Genomic DNA, 23,217 nt, shown 5'->3' with positions numbered 1-23,217 from the left:
ATTATAGTCTTGATGGGGAGAGTGGTGAGGAATGGAAAGATAACTCCTATTTTTCCCTCTACATAAAACCACAGAGCAAGTCGAGAAGCCAGACCCTTAAACTGATTTGAGTAATTCTGCTGGAGTGAAACCCTGGGGATGAATTTGCCAAAAAGATTTAGGCTCCAGGAACCATGAGAATAAACCAAAGAATGTGGAAAGAGGGATATATTTGAAACAAAACTGAGGAGAAATAATCTTTGTTATACTTTGAATAGTTATATCTTTGTAAAATATGAGTTTTAGAGCTCATAAGTATGAAAGAAATAAAGAGCATTTGGCATGAGTGAGGACATATTTGTTATTAAAATAGATATAATTTACTAAATGTCACCATCACTTTAATTTTTTTTTTTTTTTTTAGACAGAGTCTCGTTCTGTCACCCAGGCTAGAGTGCAGAGGTACAATCTCAGCTCACTGCAACCTCCACCTCCTGGATTCAAGTGATTCTCCTGCCTCAGCCTCCCGAGTAGCTGGGATTACAGGCATATGCCACCACTCCTGGCTAATTTTTGTATTTTTAGTAGAGATGGGGTTTTGCCATGTAGGCTGGTTTTCGAACTCCTGACCTCAGGTGATCCACCTGCCTCAGCCTCCCAAAGTGCTGGGATTACAGATGTGAGCCACCACGCCTGGGCTAATGTCGCCATCATTTGAGACAGGTGAATGCAGTGCAGCAGAATTGCAAAGAAACTTGCCTTTTCCTAGGACCGCTCCTGCAAATGCCTGGGCCTATAGACCTCTTGCTCCTGTCCCTAGAGGAATTTTGAGTAGGTCTCATAATTTTCATAATTTTTCTTGTCACTTTTACATCATAAAATGTTATCTTGCCACTTTTAGTCATTACAAATTATCATGTTTAGTAATTAAATGCCTGGTCCAGTATAATAGCAAAAGTAGTGAAACCAAGGGTCTCCCCTCTCCAGTTCAGATCTGCAGGGGGGGAAGAGGCTAGGGTTTCTCTTTGCCAGCTCTCCATCATCCGCCCCCTGCGACGCCTGGCATCTGAGCCTCCTCTCCTCCATCAAAATGTGGCTATAGCCGAGCCTGTTTCCAATACCTTCTTTCCAGGCTGTTATCTGGATTGATTTCCAAAACATTCCTAAGAAAGAACGAGTTGCATGCTGTATATTCTCAGGGATTTTTCTTTGCTGGGGAGAGCAGGAGGTTCAGGTGGCATGGGCATATTCTTATCGGTGTCTGGGACTGAACCTCCCATGTCTTCTGAGATGGACATTTGCAGAGTTCTTCACTGAGAACCCCCAGTACAGTTCAGCAGTGCTTGGACCACCCAAGCTGGAGAGCCCAGCACTCCCTCCCTCTTCCCCTGCCGTGCTTACTGTTGTGTTCCAAGTTCCTCCAAGAGACGCGTTTCGGTTGTGCAGGTTCACTCACACCCAGCATGGCTCACACCCGGTGGGCAGAGCTCGGCCTAGGCATGAGCCTGGACCTGCTTAAAGCCAGTCTCCTGGGCTTGTTGTAGAGGAATGGAGTTACAGAAGTTACGAGGGCAGAGGCACTAGGGGGTTTGGGGTGTGAGGTGGGGTAGAGAGGTGGGGTGGGGGTTAGAATGAGGGTGGCCCTTCTCAAAATGGAGCTTGATGGGGGAGGCGAAGGCTTCAGGAGCCCCATCTTCCTGGGCCATCATTTCACTAACCAGCACACTGCAGTGAGCCCTTTCAGTGACCAACCTCTGATAAAGAACCCACATTTCCCGTGTCTGCAAACCCACCAGGAAAAGCTGTCAAGTGCCTTGCTGACTATTCACATAGTTCCTTATGTTTGGAGCACAGCTTCCCATTCTGGGGCTATCGATCCCTGGAGAACACAAACTGCAGCTCCCGTGTTGCTTTCACAATCGGTGGTGACTAGAGGGACACCTGCTGTCCTTTGTGGGTCCTCCAAACATCGCTTGACCTTAAAAAGGGAAGTTTGTATTTGAAATCACTGATTTGGACACAATGGAACCGAAACCAAGTCTGTCAGGTGTTTCATTAGAATCAGCTGGAGAGAACTTTTAAAATCCACATTCCTAGGCCTTGTGGCCAATAAGTGTCCATCTTGATTTTTAAAAAGGTGATTTTAAAAAGATGATTGCAATGTGCATAGGTTGGGAACCATTGAAAAGCACCACCTATGTGTCAACCTGGCAACTGAGGCTAAAGCCAGCAAGCACCTGTAGTCCCAGCTACTTAGGAGGCAGAGGTGAAAGGATCACTTGAGCCCAGGAGTTCAAGGCTGCAGTGAGCTGAGATCACACCAGGAGTTCGAGGCTGCAGTGAGCTGAGATCACACCACTGCACTTCAACCAGGGCAACAGAGCAAGATCCTGTCTCAAAACAAACAAACAAACAAACAAACAAACACAGACGTTGGTGTGCCCCCCATGAAACAAGGAGCAAATACCCCAATGTGTACAGTGAAGTCCTAAATGGTGTGATTTCTTCAATAATGGCTTGCTAAGGCCAGCCACTGTTGTAAACAGGGCAGGGTGGGTCAGGAGTTGGGGGTATGGTAGGTGTATTAGCCCGTTTTCACACTGCTCTAAAGAACTGCCTGAGACAGGGTAATTTATAAAGAAAAGAGGTTTGATTGACTCACAGTTCCGCATGGTTGGGGAGGCCTCAGGAAACTTAAAATCATGGCGGAAAGGGAAGCAAACACGTCCTTCATCACATGGCTGCAGGAAGAGAGGTGCCGAGCAAAAGGGTCAAAAGCCCCTTATACATCCAGCAGATCTTGTGAGAATTCACTCACTATCATGAGAACAGCATGGGGGAAACCGCTGACATGATCCAATCACCCCCCACCAAGTCCCTCCCTTGACACCAGGGATTATGGGAAATACAATTCGAGATGAGATTTGGGTGGGGACACAGAGCCAAACCATATCAGTAGGATATAAGGATGAAGCCAACCTTAGAGTAGGGGAGAGGACAAGGACAAGGTTAAATGTGCGTTATCATCACAGCCTTTCTGAGTCCTGACCATATCCTAGGCACTGTGCAGTAAGGAGGTAAGCATGGAGGATGGAGTTATCAACTCTGCTTGGGGTCCACTAGGAAGGTTCACAAAAGAGGGGACCCCCCCAGCTGTATCTGAGGCAGAGTTTGTCCATCACAATCAGTTGGATGGGGCTAGGAAGAATGTCCGGGTGGGGGAACAATGCTTTGGAAAAGAATAGAGATGAGAAGGAGGGTGGCCCAAAGTTCCAGGAACTGTCAATATTTGCCAGCCTTCGGGCTGGGGTGGCCGCATGGGAGGGGGCAGTAGACAGAGCAGGGGCCAGCCTTTGCAGGGCCTTGAGTGTGAAGTACATTTGGGAATTCGTTTTAGGGAAACAGAAGTCCACTGAAGGGATTAGAAGAGTATTGAATTTGTCTTATGGAAATAGAAGGCTGCCTCCCCCAGCATTCCCTACCCTTCCCACCACCCCCAACCCCATCTTTCCTCGGTCTCCAGCTGCTCCCCTCAATCCCCTCCATCCTCCTCTTATCCTCCCACCGCCTCCTCCACCCTCTGCCCCCACATCCTCCCCCAACTCCCCCCACCCCCTTCGTCCTCCCAGCCTCCCTCTGTCCTCCCCTGTCTTCCTCCAGCCACCCAAGCCCCCCAAACCTCCCACCGCTTCCCCAGTCCTCTTTCTGTCCTCCTTCGTCGTCTTCCCTCCTGCTCTTGGTAGCACAGTTTAGGACTCCCTCCTGGAAATATGTTTTCTCCTGGGCTTCTATCCTATTCTTCTGGCAGCTCCTTCTCAGATTCCACCTCCCATGAACTGTTGAGGTTGCAGAGTTCTGTTCCCATTGGACTCATCCCTACCGCTCCCACCCACCCTTCCTCCTGCAGCACTAGTTTCAGAGCCCTGGCTCCATCCCTAACCACCAAAACAGGAAGTTGGAAGTCAACTTCCCCCTGATTAAATGGTCATTTAATCAGCCCATCACCTGACTGTGGCCACTTTCATCCCAGGGATCTGTTTAAAGGCCTCAGAGCTCCCAACCAGGACTATCCCAATAGTCCCCAGCAACTCTCCCTGCTAACCCAGTGGCCCCGCTGACCCAGTGGCCCCGCTAACCCAGTGGCCCTGCTAACCACTTCTCCACAAACTTGCCAGCTAATGCCACTTCTTTCATTAAACTCTTCAGTGGCCTTCTGTTTCCCCAGAACAAACTCCCAAGTGGTACTTAACATGCAAGGCCTTTCAAAGGCTGGCCCTGCTCTGTCTCCTGCCCCCTCCCACACTGCTACTCCCACCCCAAGGCTGGCAAATATTTCTAGTTCCTGGAACTTTGGGCCTTCTCATCTCCATTCTTCTCATCTCCTTCTCATCTCCGTTCTTTTCCAAAGTGTTGTTCCCCAACCCGGACATTCTTCCTAACCCCATTCAACCGACTGTGATGGGCAAATTCTATGTAAGATACAGCTGAGGGGGTCCCCTCTTTTGTGAACCTTCCTAGTGGACCCCCACAGAGTTGGCCATTTCAGTCTCCGTGCTTACCTTCGTACTGCACAGTGCCTGGGACAGCGTCGGGACTCAGAAAGGCTGTGTTAAAGAAGGCACATTTAACCTGTGTCCTTGTTCTCTCCCCTACTCTAAGGTCAACTTCATCCTTATATCTCACCATACCTCCAACACCCCCTCCCCACCCCACCCTGTTTACAACAGTGGCTGCCCTTAGCAAAGCCATTACCAAAGAAATCACACCATTTAGGGCTTCGTTGTATGTGTGAGAGTATTCTCGCCTTGTTTCAGGAAGGTATGAACCCAAAATATCTGAGACAGTCTCAGTCAATTAAGAAAGTTTTTTCTGCCAATGCTAAGGAGCACCCGTGACATACTCTCAGGCAGTCCTAAGGACATGTGCCCACGGGGGTCAGGGTACAGCTTGCTTTTAAACATTTTAGGGATGCCTAATACATCAATCGATACATGTAAGATTTACGTGGTTCCATCTGGAGGGCGGGACAGCTCGAAGGGAGGGGGTGCTTCCAGGTCATAGGTAGATTTAAAATTTTTCTGATTGGCAATTGGTTGAAAGAATTCTTATCAGTAGAAGGGGTTTACTTACTTTACTTTTTAAGACCGAGGTTTTATTATGCAGGTGAAGCCTCAAGTATCGGGCTTCAGAGAGAATAGACTGTCAATGTTTCTTACCAGACTTTATGTCTGCATTGATGTTAATGCTGGAGGGATATAAAGAGGCCAGACTCCCTCTTCCATCATGGCCTGAACTAGATGTTAAGGTTAACTCTGGAATGCCCTTGGCAGAGAAGAGGGGTCCATGCAGACGTTTGGGAGGCCTTAGGATTTTATTTTTGGCTTACAAGGGTCACGTCAACTTCTGATGAAGCCGTCCATGCTCCTCGCTGGCAACTTCTGATGAAGCCATCCTGCCACACCGCGCCTGGCTAAGTTTTGCAATTTTGTATTTTGGTTTTTGTAGAGACGAGGTCTCTCCATGTTGCCCAGGCTGGTTTCAAACTCCCGAGCTCAAGTGATCCTCCGCCTTGGCCTCACAAGCGCTGGGATTACAGGTGTGAGCCATTGTCCCCAGTCCGCACCAACTTCTCATGAAGTCAGGCTCCTTACTGGCTTTTTCCCGAGTTGTAGGTTGACACATAGGTAGGTGCGTCGCAATCATCCTTGGACTTTTTCAAAAATCAAGATTGACGCTTATTGGCAGCAAGGCCTAGGAGTGTGGAGGCTGAAGGAGGTGAGGGGAGGTGGTGGGAGACCTGGAAGGCCGGGAGTATGAACCACAGGCCCCGTGGAAGGCGGAGGTCTCGCTCCTGGATCCGGAAGAAGGCTGCTGAGCCGGCTTTCACTTCTCATGTTTGTGCAGTGTCTTCTGAGGTTATAATTGATGTTTATTTCTCTGAATAAGGTTGAGTATAATGGCAAATAGGGATAATAAATTAACTGTCATAAGAGTGACAATGACAGTGAAAAACATTGCCTAGGGCGCTGGTCCGGGGTTCCCCGCCCCGCGGCCCCTCCAGCCCCGCCTGCTCTACGCCCCTCCCCTTCACGCTCAGGGGGCGTGACAACCCGGAGTCCCGCCCCTACCCAGGGCACGTGATCTGTCAGTTCGCTGAGAGGGAAGAATATGGCCGCCGGGTGTGGTGAGGGCGACACGCTTGCAGTCGCCGTCTCTTGCTTTCCCGTCCTCTAACATCGCCTGCAGCCAAGTGGGCCCGTTCCGCCGGAGCCGAGGACCAGGTTGGGAGACGGTCAGTGTGGAGGCCGGTCGCGGGGCTTTGCCGCGGAATTGGGGAGGAGATGGGGGCGAGGCCGGGCGGGGGGAGCCGGGCGAGGAGGTGGGACAGCTGGAGAGTGCGCGGGAGGGGCGAGCTCGGGACGGGGGTCCGGGGGAGGGCCTCGCGCGGGCCCCAGACGCTCGGGCCCCGGCTTTCGGGGCGAGTCCGCTTTTGCTGGAGCGCCGGGAAGGTCTCCGACCTTGGAGTCTCAGGTGGTCTGTCTCCTCGGGGCCCCTCGGGTGGGTTGGGGTGAAGGGTGTTGGTAAAACCGTTTTTTTTTTTCTTTTGCCAAGCAGCCTCTGGCACATGCACCACCTTGAGAGCCCCCTTAGCTGGTACCGCTAACCGTTTTAGGTTCCTCTTCCTAGGCTTCCACGGGCCCGGAGGTGTTGTTTTCTCCCTTGCTTTTATCGTGGGCTCCATTGCTCCATTGTCCTGTGCAGGCTTTTAAACGCCTGGCAAAATAGTGCAAGCCATTGATTTCCACCCCTCCAAGATTTATTTATAGGGAAATAATTTCTTCATCACTTTGTAATGTTGAAATTTTTATTCTTTCAAGTTGACAGGTTTAAACCGATGAAGAATTTTTTTTTTGAATTACTATTTATGCAGTCATATCTGCTCCCTATGGGCGCTTGTTTAAAATGTAGATTTCTTAGCGTTTTAGAGATTCCCATTCCTTCGGCCTGAGGTGTGGCTCGGGAATCACCCCTTCAGGTTCGTTCCTGTCCACATTTTGACAACACTGAGGACCAGACCTTTTTAAACCACCCTGGTGTGCCGAGTGCGGGGCCCGGGTTGGGAAATGCCGTGGCCAGGTGTGTTCTTTGTTCTCTTCTAGCTTTACTAGCATGGACTACTTTCATCAGAATCATTTTGGGGTGCTAGTTAAAATGTCAGTTTCTGGGCACCACCCCAGATCTAGGGAATGGGATTCTCTCGGGGAGCTCAAGGGATATGTGTATTTGACCAGCTTCCCAAATAATTCTGATGCACACAAGTTTGAGAATCCTTGTTCTACACCCTTTATGTGAATAATTTCCAGATCATTCACACACAGTGTGAACGATGTATTTTTCCAAGTATTGGGTGGATTTCTTCAACCTAGCTCTTTTGGGACACTTCAAATTCAGCCTGGCCAAACCACCCCATAGCCCCATTCACCCAGCTGGGGTGGTGGGAGGGAAGAGAGGAGGCATAACTAAGTAGAGGAAAGTCTACTCTTTCTCCTGTTTTTTTTTTTTTTTTGTTGTTGTTGTTAAGGGCAGCTCCATTCTTCAGTCACCTATGCTGGGCATCTGGTCATCTCCACCTGTTCTTTTCTTTTCCATCCAGTCACATAGTTAGTTTTGTCTTTGTATCCAGAATCTCTCTTCTGGATATTTTGGTAGGTCAGAAAATTCAAATACTGGGGATTTTATATTGTACTGTCTGTCTGGTGGTTCCTCGACTGGCATCTGGGGCCCTGATTCTTTGTGGTTTTTTCCAGTCTGGGTCACGTACACTGCCAGATTAATTTTTATAGGATCATGTATGAATGTGCCATCCCCTTCTTCCTGGTTTTGCTCAAGAACTGTCAGTTTCTCCATTTTATGTGCTGCTGTATTTGTCAGGACTGTTTAGAAGACAAAGAACAGAAACTTAAATCTTTTACTTCAAGGAAAAGGAGATTATGGGATTGAATGAGTCAGAAGTCAGGATCCCAGGTAGCTCCATTTTCTACATCTCCCTGGGGCAACTTTTTTGTTTTTTGTTTTTTTTGGAGACAGGGTCTGGCCCTGTTGCCCAGACTGGAGTGCAGTGGTGTGATCTTGGCTCACTGCAGCCCTGACCTCCTTTTAGGGGCCACATTTGTTCTCTTACTTAGGAGGAGTCTCTTTTCTGTTCATATCTGTTGTGTTCTCTCTTTGCTGATTGGATGTCTCAGAACTGTATCATTTTATGTGTGACCCGTATTGATTGGCCCAGTCTCTGGTTTCTAATTCCCAGTTCTAGAGATAGGAGTCTGATTGGCCCAGCTTATCTTTTTCAACAGTTTCATGCCACAGATCATATGCCCATCTCTGGGTATGGCTGATGCTAGAGAACATGGCTGTTGAGAGTAGCAGGGGCTGTGAGTGGGCAAAGTCCTCCAGAAGAGGTATCTTTAGCATACCTATGCAGTTATTCAATTTGACAGTTATCTATTAAGTTTCTACCTTTTCTAGATCTGTAATAGGTTCTGGGGATGTAAGAATGAAGGAGAGAGACAGCCCTTAATAAATTAGTTCAAGGCTGGGCGTGCAGGCTCACACCTGTCATCTCAGTGCTTTGGGAGGCTAAGGCAGGAGGATCACTTGAGGCTAGGAGTTCAAGAGCAGCCTCGGCAATATAGCAAGACCTGTCTCTACAAAAATTAAAAATATAAACAGTTTTCTGGGTGTGTTGGTGTGCACCTGTAGTCCCAGCTACTCAGGGAGGGTGAGGCAGGAGGATCAGTTGAGTCCAGGAGTTTGAGGCTACAGTGAGCTGTGAATGTGCCACTGCACTCCATCCTGGGCAATAGAGCCAGACTCTGTCATAATAAAAATAACTAAATACATACATACATATATATACATAAGTTAGTTTAAAGGTGACCCGCGAGTGGGGTTTTGAAGATATGTTTTGGCTTGTTAAGAATGTTAAAGTTGGTCAGGCATTCCAGGTATTTGGATCAGCGTGGGCATGTCCATTCATTCTACCGATCCTGGGTTCTGTGGTGTACCAGGCACTTCTCTAAGTGCTGGAGATTCAGCAGTGAACAAAACAGAGATAGTCTTTATTCTTATTGAGCTACATTTGTTTGGCTAGGGGAAGCAGACCAAAAACAAAGTATGTGGTATGTGGAGTGATGCTAGGTGTTATAAGGAAGACCTTTAAAGTAGGGCCATGGAAGAGGGGGATATAGTAGAGGGGAGAGGGCTGTTTTATACACCATTTATACACGGTGGTCAGAGAAGCTCTGACCAGGTGACATATGTGCGGAAAGTCATTGTGGCCTGAGCAGAGTCAAGGAGAAGGAGCAGGAAGAGTTGAGCTTAGGGAGGTGGGAAAGGGGTGGAATAGATCAAGCAGGGCCTTGTCGGCCATGGTAGGGATCTGGGATTTTATTTTGAGTGAGAGGACAACTGTTGGGGTGTTTTGAGCACAGAATGGTCGTAAGAAGACACGATTCAGGAGGACCACTTAGGCCTCTGTGTGGAGGGGGCAAAGGGCTGCCACCCAGGCCCAGGAATGTCAGCACCAGGGTATGCTCTGGGGACTGCATAGGGATGATCACTGCTGGAGACTTAAGTGGGAGGAGGAAAAGAGGGGCTGGAGATAGGAGAACCATGGGAGGGGCCACATTCAGGAACTTACTGTGTCACATCTGGAGGATAAGAAGTAAGCATTGGGCAGCATGGCCACTGTCGTTGCTTTCATACACTGTGTCTGTAACCGGAGAAAAGTTATAGGGTGCATCTGTTAACCGATTGGCCTTTTGGTGAAAGCATTTTGAATACATTTAGAGATTTTGCCTATTAAATTGGCAAGTTCTAAAAATGAGCTTACTGCAACATAAATTTTTTGTTCCGCCATTGCTGTTGGCTACCTCTGTCATTTTCAAAACAGGTGACAAGACATTCATTTTTTTGCTAATTGTGCAAAAGAATGTATAGCCTTATATTCTCATTAGACAGAAAATGCTGTGGACATTAGATTCAACTGATGTCCATTTATTCAAGAAATATAGTGTCTTGTATGAACCAACTATTAAGCTAAGTGTTGGGTATTTGGTGTAGAACAAAAGAAAATAATCCATTCTTTTTATAAGCTTATATCCTAGTGGGAGAGACAACTATTAATGAGGTAACTATGTCCCATTCCAGCAGGTGTAGCTAAAAAAAAAAAAAAAAAAAGACAAATGTAAAAAAGGTAAATATGTAAGTTACAAGTTTAGTAAAGTGTTATGAAGGAATAAAAATGATTCCATAATACAGAACAATCCAGGTATTGAGACTCTTACCAAGAAAGGGTGGTTAAGAAATGATCATATTCTGTTATTATGTAAAGCAGCTAATATTTATTGGCTTCATATGGGTAAGGTATTATTTTAATCCCATTGCATGTAATTGTGCAGTTATTTGAAGATGGGGAGACTCAGACCCTGAGATGAAGAAACTAGCCCAGGGGACAGGGAGTGATAAAGAGAGGTTGGTTCATGAATACAGACATACAGTTAGGTAGAAGGAATAAGCTCTAGTGTTCAGCAGCATGGTACTATACTTAACAGTTTATTGTATATTTTATTTTTTATTGTATGTTTTAAAGTAGCTGGAAGATAAGATTTGAGATGTTCCCAGCACCAAGAAATGATAAATATTTGAGGTGATGGATATCCTAAATACTCTGATCATCACACATCATATGCATGTAATCCAAATATTACACGTACCCTGTAAATATGTGCTATTATTATGTATTAGTTAAAAAATTAAAGAAGAAAAAAAGAAACTAGCCAGAGATGATATAATGGTCAGCAATAAAGTCAGGAGTCAAACCAAGGCAGTCTGTCCATACTTTTGGCCACTAGACAGCTTCGTTTTAAGCCGAAAGGCTTTTTGGAAGTGAACATTGAAACTGAAATGTGAAGATGAGAAGCTGTAGTTTTCCACCTGTGATGAAACTTTTTTTTTCTAATGAAAATGAATGTAGACGTATCAGGTAAAACAATATATCACAAAGATGCATAAAGGCAAAGCTAATTATCTCCTCCTTTTAGTCCTACATGGTAAGATAACGAATTTTACAGCCAGGTGTGTGTCCTTCCACGCTTTTCTTTTTGTTCATGTGTACACACTGGATAGATACATATATGGGGGTCTTATTTATTTTATCAAAGAGCGTTATACTACACACGTACTCTTCAACATGACAGTGTGTCGTTGGTTTTACTCTTGTATGTATCAACAGATGTGGATTTAATGTTCAAATTTTACTTTGTAATTTCTAGGTACTTACATATGTGCTTACAAACATGACGTTTAATAATAGATTATTCAGTGAAATTTATTAAACACTGTCAATGCCTTCTAGTCAAAGACTGCCAGGACCGTACCTCTAGTTGAACAAAGTTGGTCTTATTAACTCCCTGCAGTGAAGGAGAAGGCCTGTCCTAGGGAACGATGGGGGTCTCTGTAAGAGGTTGTTAGAAAGCACTTAGAAGATTCGAGATGATGTTAGGTGATTCGGGGAAGAGTTCAAGGAAGCAAAGCTTTGCTTAGTCTTGGGTGCTTCAGGAAGCAGGAGGACTGGGAATTCTGCAATTGGATATTTAAAATCTTAACGAAAAGGCGAGAGGTACGGAGTGAGGCTAAAGCTGTAATTGATAAAGAAGCAGCAATCCTTCATATTAGCCAGGATAGGAAGATGTTTGAGCATTTTGTGGTTTGGGTGATGTTCATGTTTTTGTCTGTGTTCAGATATGATTCCAGAGTAGTCTTAAGTTTGTCTTCGTATCCTGGTGGCAGAGTGACCTTGTTTGATGTTGGCATTCTTTGAAATTGTTGCATTTACGTTAGAACACCAAGTCTGGCTGTGCGTGCCAGGTCAGTTCCCGACAGTCAGGGGCTGCTTTTCTCTCTCACCCCCTGTTGTCTGGACATTGTGCTAGATATAAAGCGGATCCTGCTGCCAGAACTTCTAGTCTGAGGGAGATGTGGAGAGAGTAAGTACAATGCGATGAAGAGGAGAGTTGAGTGTGATGTGAGCAGTCTATGACTAGATGTATACACAGGTGTGGAGGAGCCCAGGGCCTGGCCCAGCTTGGGGTAAGCAGCCAGTCAGTGAAGGCTTCCAGAAGATCTGTTAGAGCCATGTTCTTAAGGATTGGTAGGAGCTGTCCAGGCATACATACGTGGCGAGTGGACTTGCTAAGCAGAGGGGGCATTAAGTGCGAAGGTCTGGGAAGAACAAAGTGTGGGGCAGTGAAGGAGCTGCAAGTAGATCAGTCTGGCTGGAGCCGGAAGTTAGATGTGACTGTGTAAATGGTGGGAGGGATGGGGCTGGGGAGGGGAGAAAGAGATGAGGCTGGAATGGTAAGATGGGGCCAGATGGTGGAGGATCTGCATGCCCTCATTATAATCAAGAATTGATCTTACGGAGTTTTCTGCTCTGTGGAGAGCGAAGCTTTCCATAGGAATTGCGTATTTGCATCTTTACAATGGCTTTGAAAGCCCTAGAAGGTGTAAGTTCCTTGAATAACTTGTAAGTAGTAAAGCTGTCATCTGTCCTCCCAACCTTGGTTTTAAGAAAAATGTATTGTAGGTTCACTCTCGCTTCAGTGTGGCAAATGGCTTACAGGGGGCGGGACTGGAGAGAGGAGGCGAAAGTTTGCTGGCCTGTCGCGTTGATCTGGGTGAGAGACGGTGTCGTGGACGTTTTCAGGATTGATGCCTAGATTACAACTGTTTACTCTTTTCTGGAAGCAGTGGCAATACGGCGTGACCTCGTAACCCCCCCCCCCCCAACTTTGTGTCTCTAGTTGATTGGTTCTGGGTGTGCAACAGATCCAGCCTGGGCAGTCAGAGCCCTTTTCTGAGACTTTTGGATCTGGGAACAAAGAATAGCCTGCTTTCTCTGGTGTTAGAGACTATCTGATTTAGGCCAGGTGTGGTGGCTCACACCTGTAATCATAACACTTTGGGAGGCAGAGGCAGGCGGATCACTGGAGCCCAGGAGTTTGAGACCAGCCTGGGCAACATGGTGAAACCTCATTTCTAAAAAAAATACAAAAATTAGCTGGGCATGGTGGTGTGCGCCTGTAGTCCCAACTAAGGAGGCTGAGGTGGGAGGATCGCTTGAGCCCCAGAGGTCAAGGCTGCAGTAAGCCTTGATCGTGCTACAGCACTCCAGTCTGAGTGACAGAGTGAGACCCTGTCTCAAAAAATAGATAAACCATCTAATTTGAGGCTGCATGGTTGTGGAAAGCTCTATTTCCCTTTGTGTAGAAGTAGTTGGTCTAGAATGAAAGTAGATTAAGCCAGTGGAGAAAGAGAATCCTCCTGGCATTTGAGGTCCATTGGCACCCGCTCTTCCCGTAGTATGGTTATGGGAAATAAACCAGTATCCTTCAAATACATTTTTCTGTTTTGCTTAAGCTAGTTTAAATTAGTTTCTTGCAACCTTAGGGGTCTTGATTGGTATAGATGGTGTAGGCCTAAACTAAGGCACTGAGTGTGGAGTTGGGTGATCTCAGGCTTTAGGGGGTAAACTAGATGAAAAATGGTAGCTGTGTGAATCAGAGGGCCGTGGATGCCTTGGTAGAGGGGAGATGAGAATGGTGTTCTACATGGAAGGAGCACATTGAGCATAGGCAGGAGTGTGGAGCAGCACTGGGGGAGTGTGGTGAATTTGAGTTCTTCTGCTTAGCTGGGCTGTGGGGTGAGCTGGGGCTGATATAGAGGGAGAGCCAGATCCTGCAAGCCCTACTGAAGCCTTAGGCTTGATCCTAGAAGGAGTAGGAACAAATGAAGGTGGGTGTTGGTGATGATTGCTAATAAAAACCCTCACTACTTTCTAATGATAGAAGCATCACATTCCAGAACATGTAGGAAATAAAGGTTTTTTTTTTTTTTTTTTTTTTGAGGCGGAGTCTTGCTCTGTCGCCCGGACTGGAGTGCAGTGGCCGGATCTCAGCTCACTGCAAGCTCCGCCTCCCGGGTTTACGCCATTCTCCTGCCTCAGCCTCCCGAGTAGCTGAGACTACAGGCGCCCGCCACCTCGCCCAGCTAGTTTTTGTATTTTTAGTAGAGACGGGGTTTCACCGTGTTAGCCAGGATGGTCTCGATCTCCTGACCTCGTGATCCGCCCGTCTCGGCCTCCCAAAGTGCTGGGATTACAGGCTTGAGCCACCGCGCCCGGCAATAAAGGTTTTAAAGAAAATAAAAATTACACTGATGCCCATCACCATTTATTCTTTTTTTATTTCCAGTATTTAAACATGTATATATTTAAAATAGCTGAGATGCTGTATATATAGCTCTTAATCTTTTACCCCACTTCTGCTATCATGAGCATTTTTCTGTAACACATTTTTTGAGACATTTTGATGACTGTATATTATCCTACTTTGTGAATTTTTATAATTTTATAGTTTATATAATATCCATTTCTAAGATTTTTGTTCTTAAGGATAAAATTGTTTTACTTAAAATCTTAAAATGTTGTTCATGTTTCTCATGTTTTTAGAATAATTCCTAGAAGTGAAACTATGGGATCAAATAACATCATGTTTTAAAATAAAAGTTTTTCAACCCAGGAGTATGAATTCAAGTTGCTCTGAATATATACTCCCTGAAAGTAAGGTATCCTTATTTGTGGTTTACATATAATAACATTCGCCCTTTTTAATGGACATCTTGCCACCACAGTCAAGTATAGAACAGCCATTAACGTGCCAGATTCTCTTGTACTCTTTTGTAGCCATCTCATTCCCCTGCCTTAGACCCTGACAGCCCCGATCTTTTTTCTGCCCCTGCAGTTTTCCGTTTCCAGAATGCTGTATAAGTAGAATCATAGAGTGCGATAGTTTCTGCCCTCTGGCCCCCAGAGATAAATTTCCTTCCCATGTCAAAACATATTCATTCCATCCCAAGGCCTCCCCAAAAGTCTCAGTTCATTTCAGCATCAACCCAAAGTCCACAGTCTCGTTTAAATCTCATCGTCTAAATCAGGTATGAGAGGCTCTGTGTGTATCCATCTGGAGGCATGATTCCTTTCCACCTGGGAAACCCAAGAAACAAGTTATCTGCTCCAACATAGAGTTGGGGCACAGGCATGGGATATCAGTTACAGACAGTCCTGTTCAAGGGTAGAGGAAAAGGAAGGAAAAAAGGATTCACCAGTCCCAAACAATTTCATTTTCATAACAGCAAAAGTTTTCAATTTTGACAAACTCTGGTCTATCAGTTTTCTTTTTTTATGCACCATGCTTTTAGTGTTATATCAAATCTTCCTTAATCTAAGGTCATTAAGGTTATCTATGTTTTCTTCTAGAACTTTTGTGCTTTCAGACATTATATTTAGGTGAATTTTGAGTTAGCACCTGTGTGTGGTAAAAAGTATGGATTGAGGTTTGTTTATTTGCATTTGGATGTCCAGTAATAAAATTTCTACTCCTTTGAAACTTCAAGTGTAGTTATGGTAGACAGACAATCAGCGAACAATATGTCATTTTTCGGATGATGGCAAGTGCTACGGAGAGCGGTGGAAGCAGGGCAAAGGGTTGAGAGTGCAGGGCGACCGTGAAGCCTGTGTGGGGTCGGTACCCTGACATCAGGTGAGACTTTCTAACCAGGTGACCTGATGGAGGTCAGGGGGTGAGCCATGTGCATGTCCTGTGGAAGAGAATTTTAGGCAGACAGAAAAGTAGCACAGAGGCCTGGTGAGGTGGGACAGGGGCTCAGTGTGGCCAGGCAGCCAGAAGGGTGAGAGGGAGTGGTAGGAGCTACAGTCACAGGTGTAACACAGGTCAGACTCTTGCCACTTAGAGTTATCTTGGCCAAGGTAAAAACATTTGATTTTATCCTGAGCACTCTGAGAAGCCCTTAGAGGGCTTCGAAGAAAAGAGGTCATGCTCTGACTTAGTACTACCCACACTGTGGTTCTTCCTCAGTGGTGTCATTGTCACAGGAAGCTGGATAAAGATGCGTGTCAGTGTCACAGGGAGCTGGATGAAGATGCGTGTCAGTGTCACAGGAAGCTGGATGAAGATGCAGAGTAAGGGGCCCCACTCAGACCTGCTGAGTCAGAATCTCTGACGGTGGGGCCCAGGAATCTGCTTTAAAAGCTCTTCAGGTGATTCTGATATATGTTAAAGGTTTAAAAAAAGTCATGTAATTTTAATTGACAAACTTTATATATTTATGGGGTACAGTGTGGTGTTTTGATACATGTATCCATTGTAGAATGATCAAATGAGGCTAATTAACATATTCATCACCTCACATACTTAATTCTTTATTTGCAGTGAGACCATTTAAAACCCACTCTTCCGGGTCCGGTGGAGGCAGGGAGGCCAGTTAGGAAGCGACGACAGTGGTGCAGATGAGTCACGGTGGCTCGTCCAGGGTGGCGGTGATGGAAGTGGTGCGTAGTAGTCAGATGTGAAATGTGTGTTACAGGTAGAGCCAAAAGGATCTGCTAATTGAGTGTAGGGTGTAAGAGGAAGAGGTAAGTCGTGAACATTTCCAAGGTTTTTGGCCTTGGAAGAATGGACCTGCAGCTGCCGTTTACTGGGATGGTGACAGCGGGAGGAGTGGGGAGGCATTTTAGAGTGGTGATGAGGAGGGTTTGGGGATGGATCTGGAGTCTGGTGTTTGGATAAGTTAAGATGGAGGTGAGTGTGAACCTAAGAGACACCTTGGCAGCTTTTTGACACCTGAGCTATGGGAGCTGTCGGAAGCCGTGTCTTCACTTTGCCACTGGAGGTGTCCTTGGATGTGGTTAATGTTAAGAAGGATATTGTATTTAATAGTAACTTAATTTTTTTCTGATTGTAAATTATATGTATTTTGTCTAATTTAACAGGTATTCAAATAAAGTGAACTGCAGCTTTCTGTGAAAATGTCAGTTTTGATATCACAGAGCGTAATAAATTATGTAGAGGAAGAAAACATTCCTGCTCTGAAAGCTCTTCTTGAAAAATGCAAAGACGTAGATGAGAGAAATGAGGTAAGACCAAGTTTGCAAAATTACATTCTTTCACAAATATTTGTTGACTACCTACTACGTATAGAAGTGTGTAAGAAATACGTAGTTCTAACCCTTAGTAATATTGCACTGTACTTATGATATAATGTCTTATAGTTAAAAGTACTTCAAATCCATGTTTTTGGAGTACATTTTAACTTATATAAATGATTGACTATTGAATTTAGATTTATTGATTTTTTTCCCACTGATGGAATAATATATATTCAGGAAGCTTGATTACTGAAATCACGTACTTCTGTGAAACTTTAGAGATCATCTGGACCTGATCTTGATTAACCAGACAAAATCAGGGATTGTTGAAATACTTTCTTTAATGAGCCCCAACTATCTTCCTCCATTGTTTGTCCCACACACTGTGGGATTTTAAAAACCCTACATCTTTATTAGAGCGTTAAATAGGTTAGGTATTATATTTAGTAACACATTAATAAACATTAACTGAAATGAGATATTTCTCCTCAATGTTATGAGTTAAAAAATGTGTATCTTAGTTCATTATGAAAAACCAAGCTATTATTATTATTTGAGATGAAGTCTTGCTCTGTTGCCCAGGCTGGAGTACAGTGGCGCGATCTCGGCTCACTACAAGCTCCACCTCCTGGGTTCACGCCATTCTCCTGCCTCAGCCTCCCGAGTAGCTGGGACTACAGGTGCCCGCCACCTCTCCTAGCTAATTTTTTTTTTTTTAGGAGAGACGGGGTTTCACCATGTTAGCCAGGATGAGTCTCCATCTCCTGACCTCGTGATCCGCCCGCCTCAGCCTCCTAAGTGCTGGGATTACAGGCGTTGAGCCACCATGCCTGGCAAGCCAAGCTATTATTATTTGGCAGGACATTTTAGGTGCTAATACAGTTTTGTGTAAATTTTGTGAGTGTCAGGGTATGTGTTTTTTTTACAAAACTTAAGGAAAACAACCCTGTCTCTTAGAACTGTATGTGTTTTCAAGAGTGTAATATTGCTTGCCAGTAGATAAGATGAATAAAGAGTGACTTTGTATTTTACACTATATGTGTATGTATATATATGTATGTGTTCGTATATATTTGCTTACATATATATCTTGTGTAGACATATAAAAAGTTTTATTTATTTTCTATTGTGATAAACACATAATATAAAATTTTACGTCTTTACCATCTTAACCATTTTTAAGGATACAGTTTAGGAGTATTAAGTATTTCTCCATTGTTGGGCAATAGATTCCAGAACTTTTTCTTTTTTTTTTGTTTTTTTGAGACGGAGTCTTGCTGTCGCCCTAGCTGGACTGAAGTGGTGTGATCTCGGCTCACTGCAACCTCCGTCCCCTGAGTTCAAGTGATTCTCGTGCCTCAGCCTCCTAACTGGGACTACAGTCGTGTGCCACCACACCTGGCTAATTTTTTGTATTTTTAGTAGAAATGGGGTTTCACCGTGTTGGTCAGGCTGGTCTTGAACTCCTGACCTCAAGTGATTCACCCGCCTTGGCCTCCCAAAAGTGCTGCAGTTACAGGCGTGACCACTCCATCCAGCCTACCAGAACTTTTTCATCTTGCAAGATCAAAACTCTGTCTATTAAACAACGGCTCTGCCTTTCCCCCTCTCCCGAAACCCTGGCAGTGACCATTTTACTTTCTATTTGTATGAATATGACTATTTAGACACCTCATGTAATTGGACTTACATACTGTTTGTCTTTTTGTGACTGGCTTATTTCAGTTAGCATAATATCCTCCAGATTCATTCACGTTATAGCACGTAACAGGATTTCCTTCCTTTTAAGGCTGAATAATATTTCATTGTATGTACATAGCACATTTTCTTGATTTATTCATCTGTGGCTAGAAATTTGGGTTGCTTCCATCCGTTGGCTGTTGTGAATAATGCTGCTATAAACATGAGTGTGCAAATACTATACATGTTTTTGCTTTTGTTTTTTGTTTTTAGACAGGATCTCACTCTATTGCCCAGGCTGGAGTGCAGTGGCAGAATCGGGTCACTGCAGCCTTGACCTCTCAGGCTTAAGCGATCCTTCTGCTTCAGCCCCCCAAGTAGCTGGGACACAGGTGTGCACCACCATACCTGGCTAATTTTTTGTGTTTTAGCCGAGGTGGGGTTTTGCCATGTTGCCCAGGCCAGTCTTGAACTCCTTGACTCAATCTGTCTGCCTGCCTCAGCCTCCCAAAGTGCTGGGATTACAGGCGTGAGGCATCATGCCTGACGTATAAATGATTTTAAAGCTGCTAAATTGACTTAGTAATTACTTTATTATTACTTTTTCTGACCTGTGGTACCTAATTTCATTCAATGTTAACTCAGTCGTTAAGGAAATGTTGATATAAAAATGTTGTTATTACAATAATACTATGCTAGCTAATGTTTTTATTGAATACTTATGCAAATATTCTGGTATATATTTTCTATATCTTAGCTCATTTAACTTGCATAGCAACTGTATAAAGATTAATACTGTTATTTATCTTTATTTATGGGTAAATGACTGAATTACTTAGTTTCCTATCCAATGTATTATTTGGTAGAGTCCATATTTCAACTTTGCTCGATTTGACTTTAAACAGATTATAATCGGTTTAAGCTCTATGTTTTTTCTGTGAGTTTTCAGAATAAAGTTTATTTAATGTTAATGCCTATATTTTCAATGTTTCTATATTGAACAAAATATATTTTCATTAGTTAACATCATTACCCCCTTCTATGATTATGAATAGTCAAAAATTGTTATATATAGATAAGATACTTATCATTGGAGGTTAATTGTTATAAAATTATTACAGAAGTAGTCATTTTGTTAGCATATGTTAGCATATTTGGAATAACCATACGATAGTTTGAAAACATTAAATTTTACTTCAGAGATACTTGTCTAGGGAATGCTGAGAAAACAGCTTCACTCAGAAGGAAAAGATAGCACATCAGTAAGCGTAAAATTAATCTTATTGCTATAAGGAGTAAAGCACAGTGGCATAGAGCTTAGTTTAGCATCATGTGAGATAAGCATTTAATGGATATTAACATATCCAGTTTAATATTGTATCAATTTAAATTGGAGTTTTAAAGTGATAATTTGAAGCCACCTAGGCTTGTTCAGTTATGGCTCAGTGTAAAAGCTGGTATTTTTTTTTTTTTTTAGCATTTTGCGTTTACAACTTCTGATAAAATGTAATTTTTATAGAATTACAAAAAGTTGTTTGTATTTTTTCCCCTTTTCTCTCGTTTTATATTTATGTAACTTCATGTTAATGTGTTTTGGTTATCAAAGAAAGATTCTTAAGTATTAGATGAATTAAAATCATGTGGGTAGACTGTATGCAGGGGCTCACACCTGTAATCCCAGCACTTTGAGAGGTGGAGTCTCTTGAGCCTAGGAGTTTGAAACCAGCCTGGGCACTGTAGTGAGACCCTACTTCTAAAGAAATTAGCTATGTGTGGCACCTTTTAGACCTAGCTACTTGGGAGGCTGAGGTGGGAGGATTGCTTGACCCTAGGAGTTCAAGGCTGCAGTGAGCTATGATTGCACCACTACACTCCAGCCTGGGTGACAGACTGAGACCCTATCTCTAAGAAATGTAAAATAAACAAATTTAAAAAGGGGTAAAATTGCCTGATACTGTGCTTATTAGCATATAGTTGGCCACAAACAGTGAACTCTAGTTTCCTTTTATTGCTTTATTTATAAACTAGAGAAATCTTTGGCCTATGAATATTTTCAGTGATGGCAAATCTTTGTCCTTTGTAGTGTAGCGAAGCGTTTTTATTTTTATTTTATTTTTGAAAGGAACAGACAGTCACTCTCAGCTCTCCTTAGTATAAGGGGATAGTGTTGAGGCTGGTCATTTTTCTCCTGTTTAAGAAAATGAACTGAGTCTTTAAGCAATGGAATTTGCTATATGTTTATGAGTAAACTTTATTTTATTTTATTTTTTTGAAACAGGATCTTGCTCTGTTGCCCAGGCTGGAGTGTAATGGCATGATCCAGCTCACTGCAGCCTTGACCTGCTGGGCTTAAGCAATCCTCCCATCGCAGCCACCCGAGTAGCTAGGACTACAGGCGTGTGCTACCACGCCTGGCTCATTAAATTTTTTTTTTTTTTTTTTTTTGTAGAGATGAAGTTTCACAATTTCGCCCAGGCTATTCTCCAACTGTTGGGCTCAAGTGATCCTCCTGCCTCAGCCTCCCAAAGTGCTAGGATTACAGACATGAGAGTCACTGCGCCTGGTCTGTAAATAGACTTTAAAGGAAATTTCAAAGGAGGATTTCAAAATATTTTAGTTTCACTATAGTTATTGGAAGAAGTAGAAACCCTTTATAAAAAAAGGACTGCTTTAAAAAAAAACAAAAACAGTGGTTATTTAGGTTTCAAACACTTAAATATGGGAACCTGGAAATTGGGAAGAGCAAAAAGATGCTTGAATAGTAGCTGTTTTTGCATTGTAGTCTTCTGGGAAGCTGAGATAAAGTCCAGTATTTCAGTAGGTGCATAGTGTTCTGTTTTGTTTTTGATGTGTTTTGGCTTGAGGTCACTGTAAGTAGTAGAGCAGGGTTTATGTGGATTATGTAATCCTGTGTTTTCTGGAAGGAGATAGGCCTGGAATTTGCTGGGATGTGTGGGGTCAGGTATGGAAAGGATCTTTATTGATTCATTTTCAAGTAGAAAAATGAAAGTTTTCATGATATAAGTTACTCTATCTCTACAACTGTAGTTACCGGACTGGTTAAGCAAGAACTTGGAGAATCCAAAGATGGGCTTTGTTTTCAGGCCCAACTTTTAAAGTAACAATTGTTCTATTTTTGGGGGTCCTGTAAAACTTTATGGCAGCCTTTTCTGAAAGTCATTATCTTTTTGGATAGTGTAGATACAAAAGGTGCATCAGTTAAGAATTGCTTTGTACTGCATGGAACAGCTCTCAAAATAGTGATTTAGACAAATTAAGGTTTTGTTTTTCTCTCATTATGACAAGCTAGATGAGCCATTTCAAGGCTAATGTGATGGCTTCAGGATATCCTCAAGACCCAGGCTCCTTCCTTTCTCTCCAGTCCTCACTGTGTGCCTATTGCATCACATCTGTCATGTTCAAAAGCTCCAGCACTGTGTCTCAGTTCGGCCAAGAAGAAGGAAAAGGCACAGACCAGCAGAATTAGTCCCTGCCAGAGCTTTCCTGGGAGAGCTAGCCAGGGCACCGTTGTGGGATTATTTCCAGCTGCAAGTGAGGCTGAACACTGGGCTTTTTTTTTTCAGCTGAGCTCATTGCCACCCCCAACAAGCCCTGGCTGTCTACATACTGGGTAGACAACTAGTAGTTTCTGCAAGAAAAGATAATGACAATTCAGGTCTTTCATTTGGCATGTTTCTAGGCTATCAAATTTATACCATCTTTCCTACTTGTGTTGTATGTATTTATAACGTTTATATTATGTTATATATTTATAACATTTATATTATTAAAACATTTATATTATGTTTTTCTCTCATTATCTAGAAACACTTATCTATGTGAACATCTGAAATGTAACTGTGACCCAGAGAGTAAACAGAAAACTTCCCTGAGTCTTTGGAATTATAATTTTGAAAACTGTGATGTAAAATTGATGTATCCTCAGTACTGTGGATTTAGAGTCTGTTGCTTTAATTTACATATTTTACCAATGACTTTGATGCCTGACTTTGTATCCCAGTAGATTAGAAGGGAGAACAGTTCTATAGAATGTATACCAAAGAACCTAGAGCTGGCCGGGCGCGGTGGCTCAAGCCTGTAATCCCAGCACTTTGGGAGGCCGAGATGGGCGGATCACGAGGTCGGGAGATCGAGACCATCCTGGCTAACACGGTGAAACCCCGTCTCTACTAAAAAATACAAAAAACTAGCCGGGCGAGGTGGCGGCGCCTGTAGTCCCAGCTACTCTGGAGGCTGAGGCAGGAGAATGGCGGGAACCCGGGAGGCGGAGCTTGCAGTAAGCTGAGATCTGGCCACTGCACTCCAGCCTGGGCGACAGAGCAAGACTCCGTCTCAAAAAAAAAAAAAAAAAAAAAGAACCTAGAGCTGACAGAGGCATGCATGGCAAAGTAATTGATGTTGGTAGTTACGACTCAGAATTATAAACGTAATGTTTCAGGTCATCTGTTTAACAAGTAGCAGTACCTGCATAG

The 23,217-nt window shown here is 43.8% G+C and overlaps 1 protein-coding gene across 2 annotated transcripts in view; it reads left to right on the top strand.

Moving 5' to 3' along the window:
- Window positions 1-6,126: 6,126 nt before the first annotated feature.
- The window catches only part of KIDINS220 (kinase D interacting substrate 220), a 111,568-nt gene continuing 94,477 nt past the window's right edge, over window positions 6,127-23,217 (top strand). The window contains exons 1-2 of one of the 2 annotated variants that reach the window (XM_023199008.3): window positions 6,127-6,260; window positions 16,889-17,032. In XM_023199008.3, the coding sequence (XP_023054776.2) occupies window positions 16,925-17,032 (108 nt within the window). In that variant the 5' untranslated portion in view covers window positions 6,127-6,260; window positions 16,889-16,924. Of the gene's footprint in view, window positions 6,272-16,888; window positions 17,033-23,217 lie in introns of both variants that reach the window. The other variant, XM_023199015.2, reaches the window with a different exon arrangement.

This window comes from Piliocolobus tephrosceles, chromosome 15 (genome assembly GCF_002776525.5).
Source record: "Piliocolobus tephrosceles isolate RC106 chromosome 15, ASM277652v3, whole genome shotgun sequence".
NCBI classification, from domain to species: domain Eukaryota; kingdom Metazoa; phylum Chordata; class Mammalia; order Primates; family Cercopithecidae; genus Piliocolobus; species Piliocolobus tephrosceles.
This window is presented reverse-complemented; position numbering and strand designations above follow the sequence as displayed.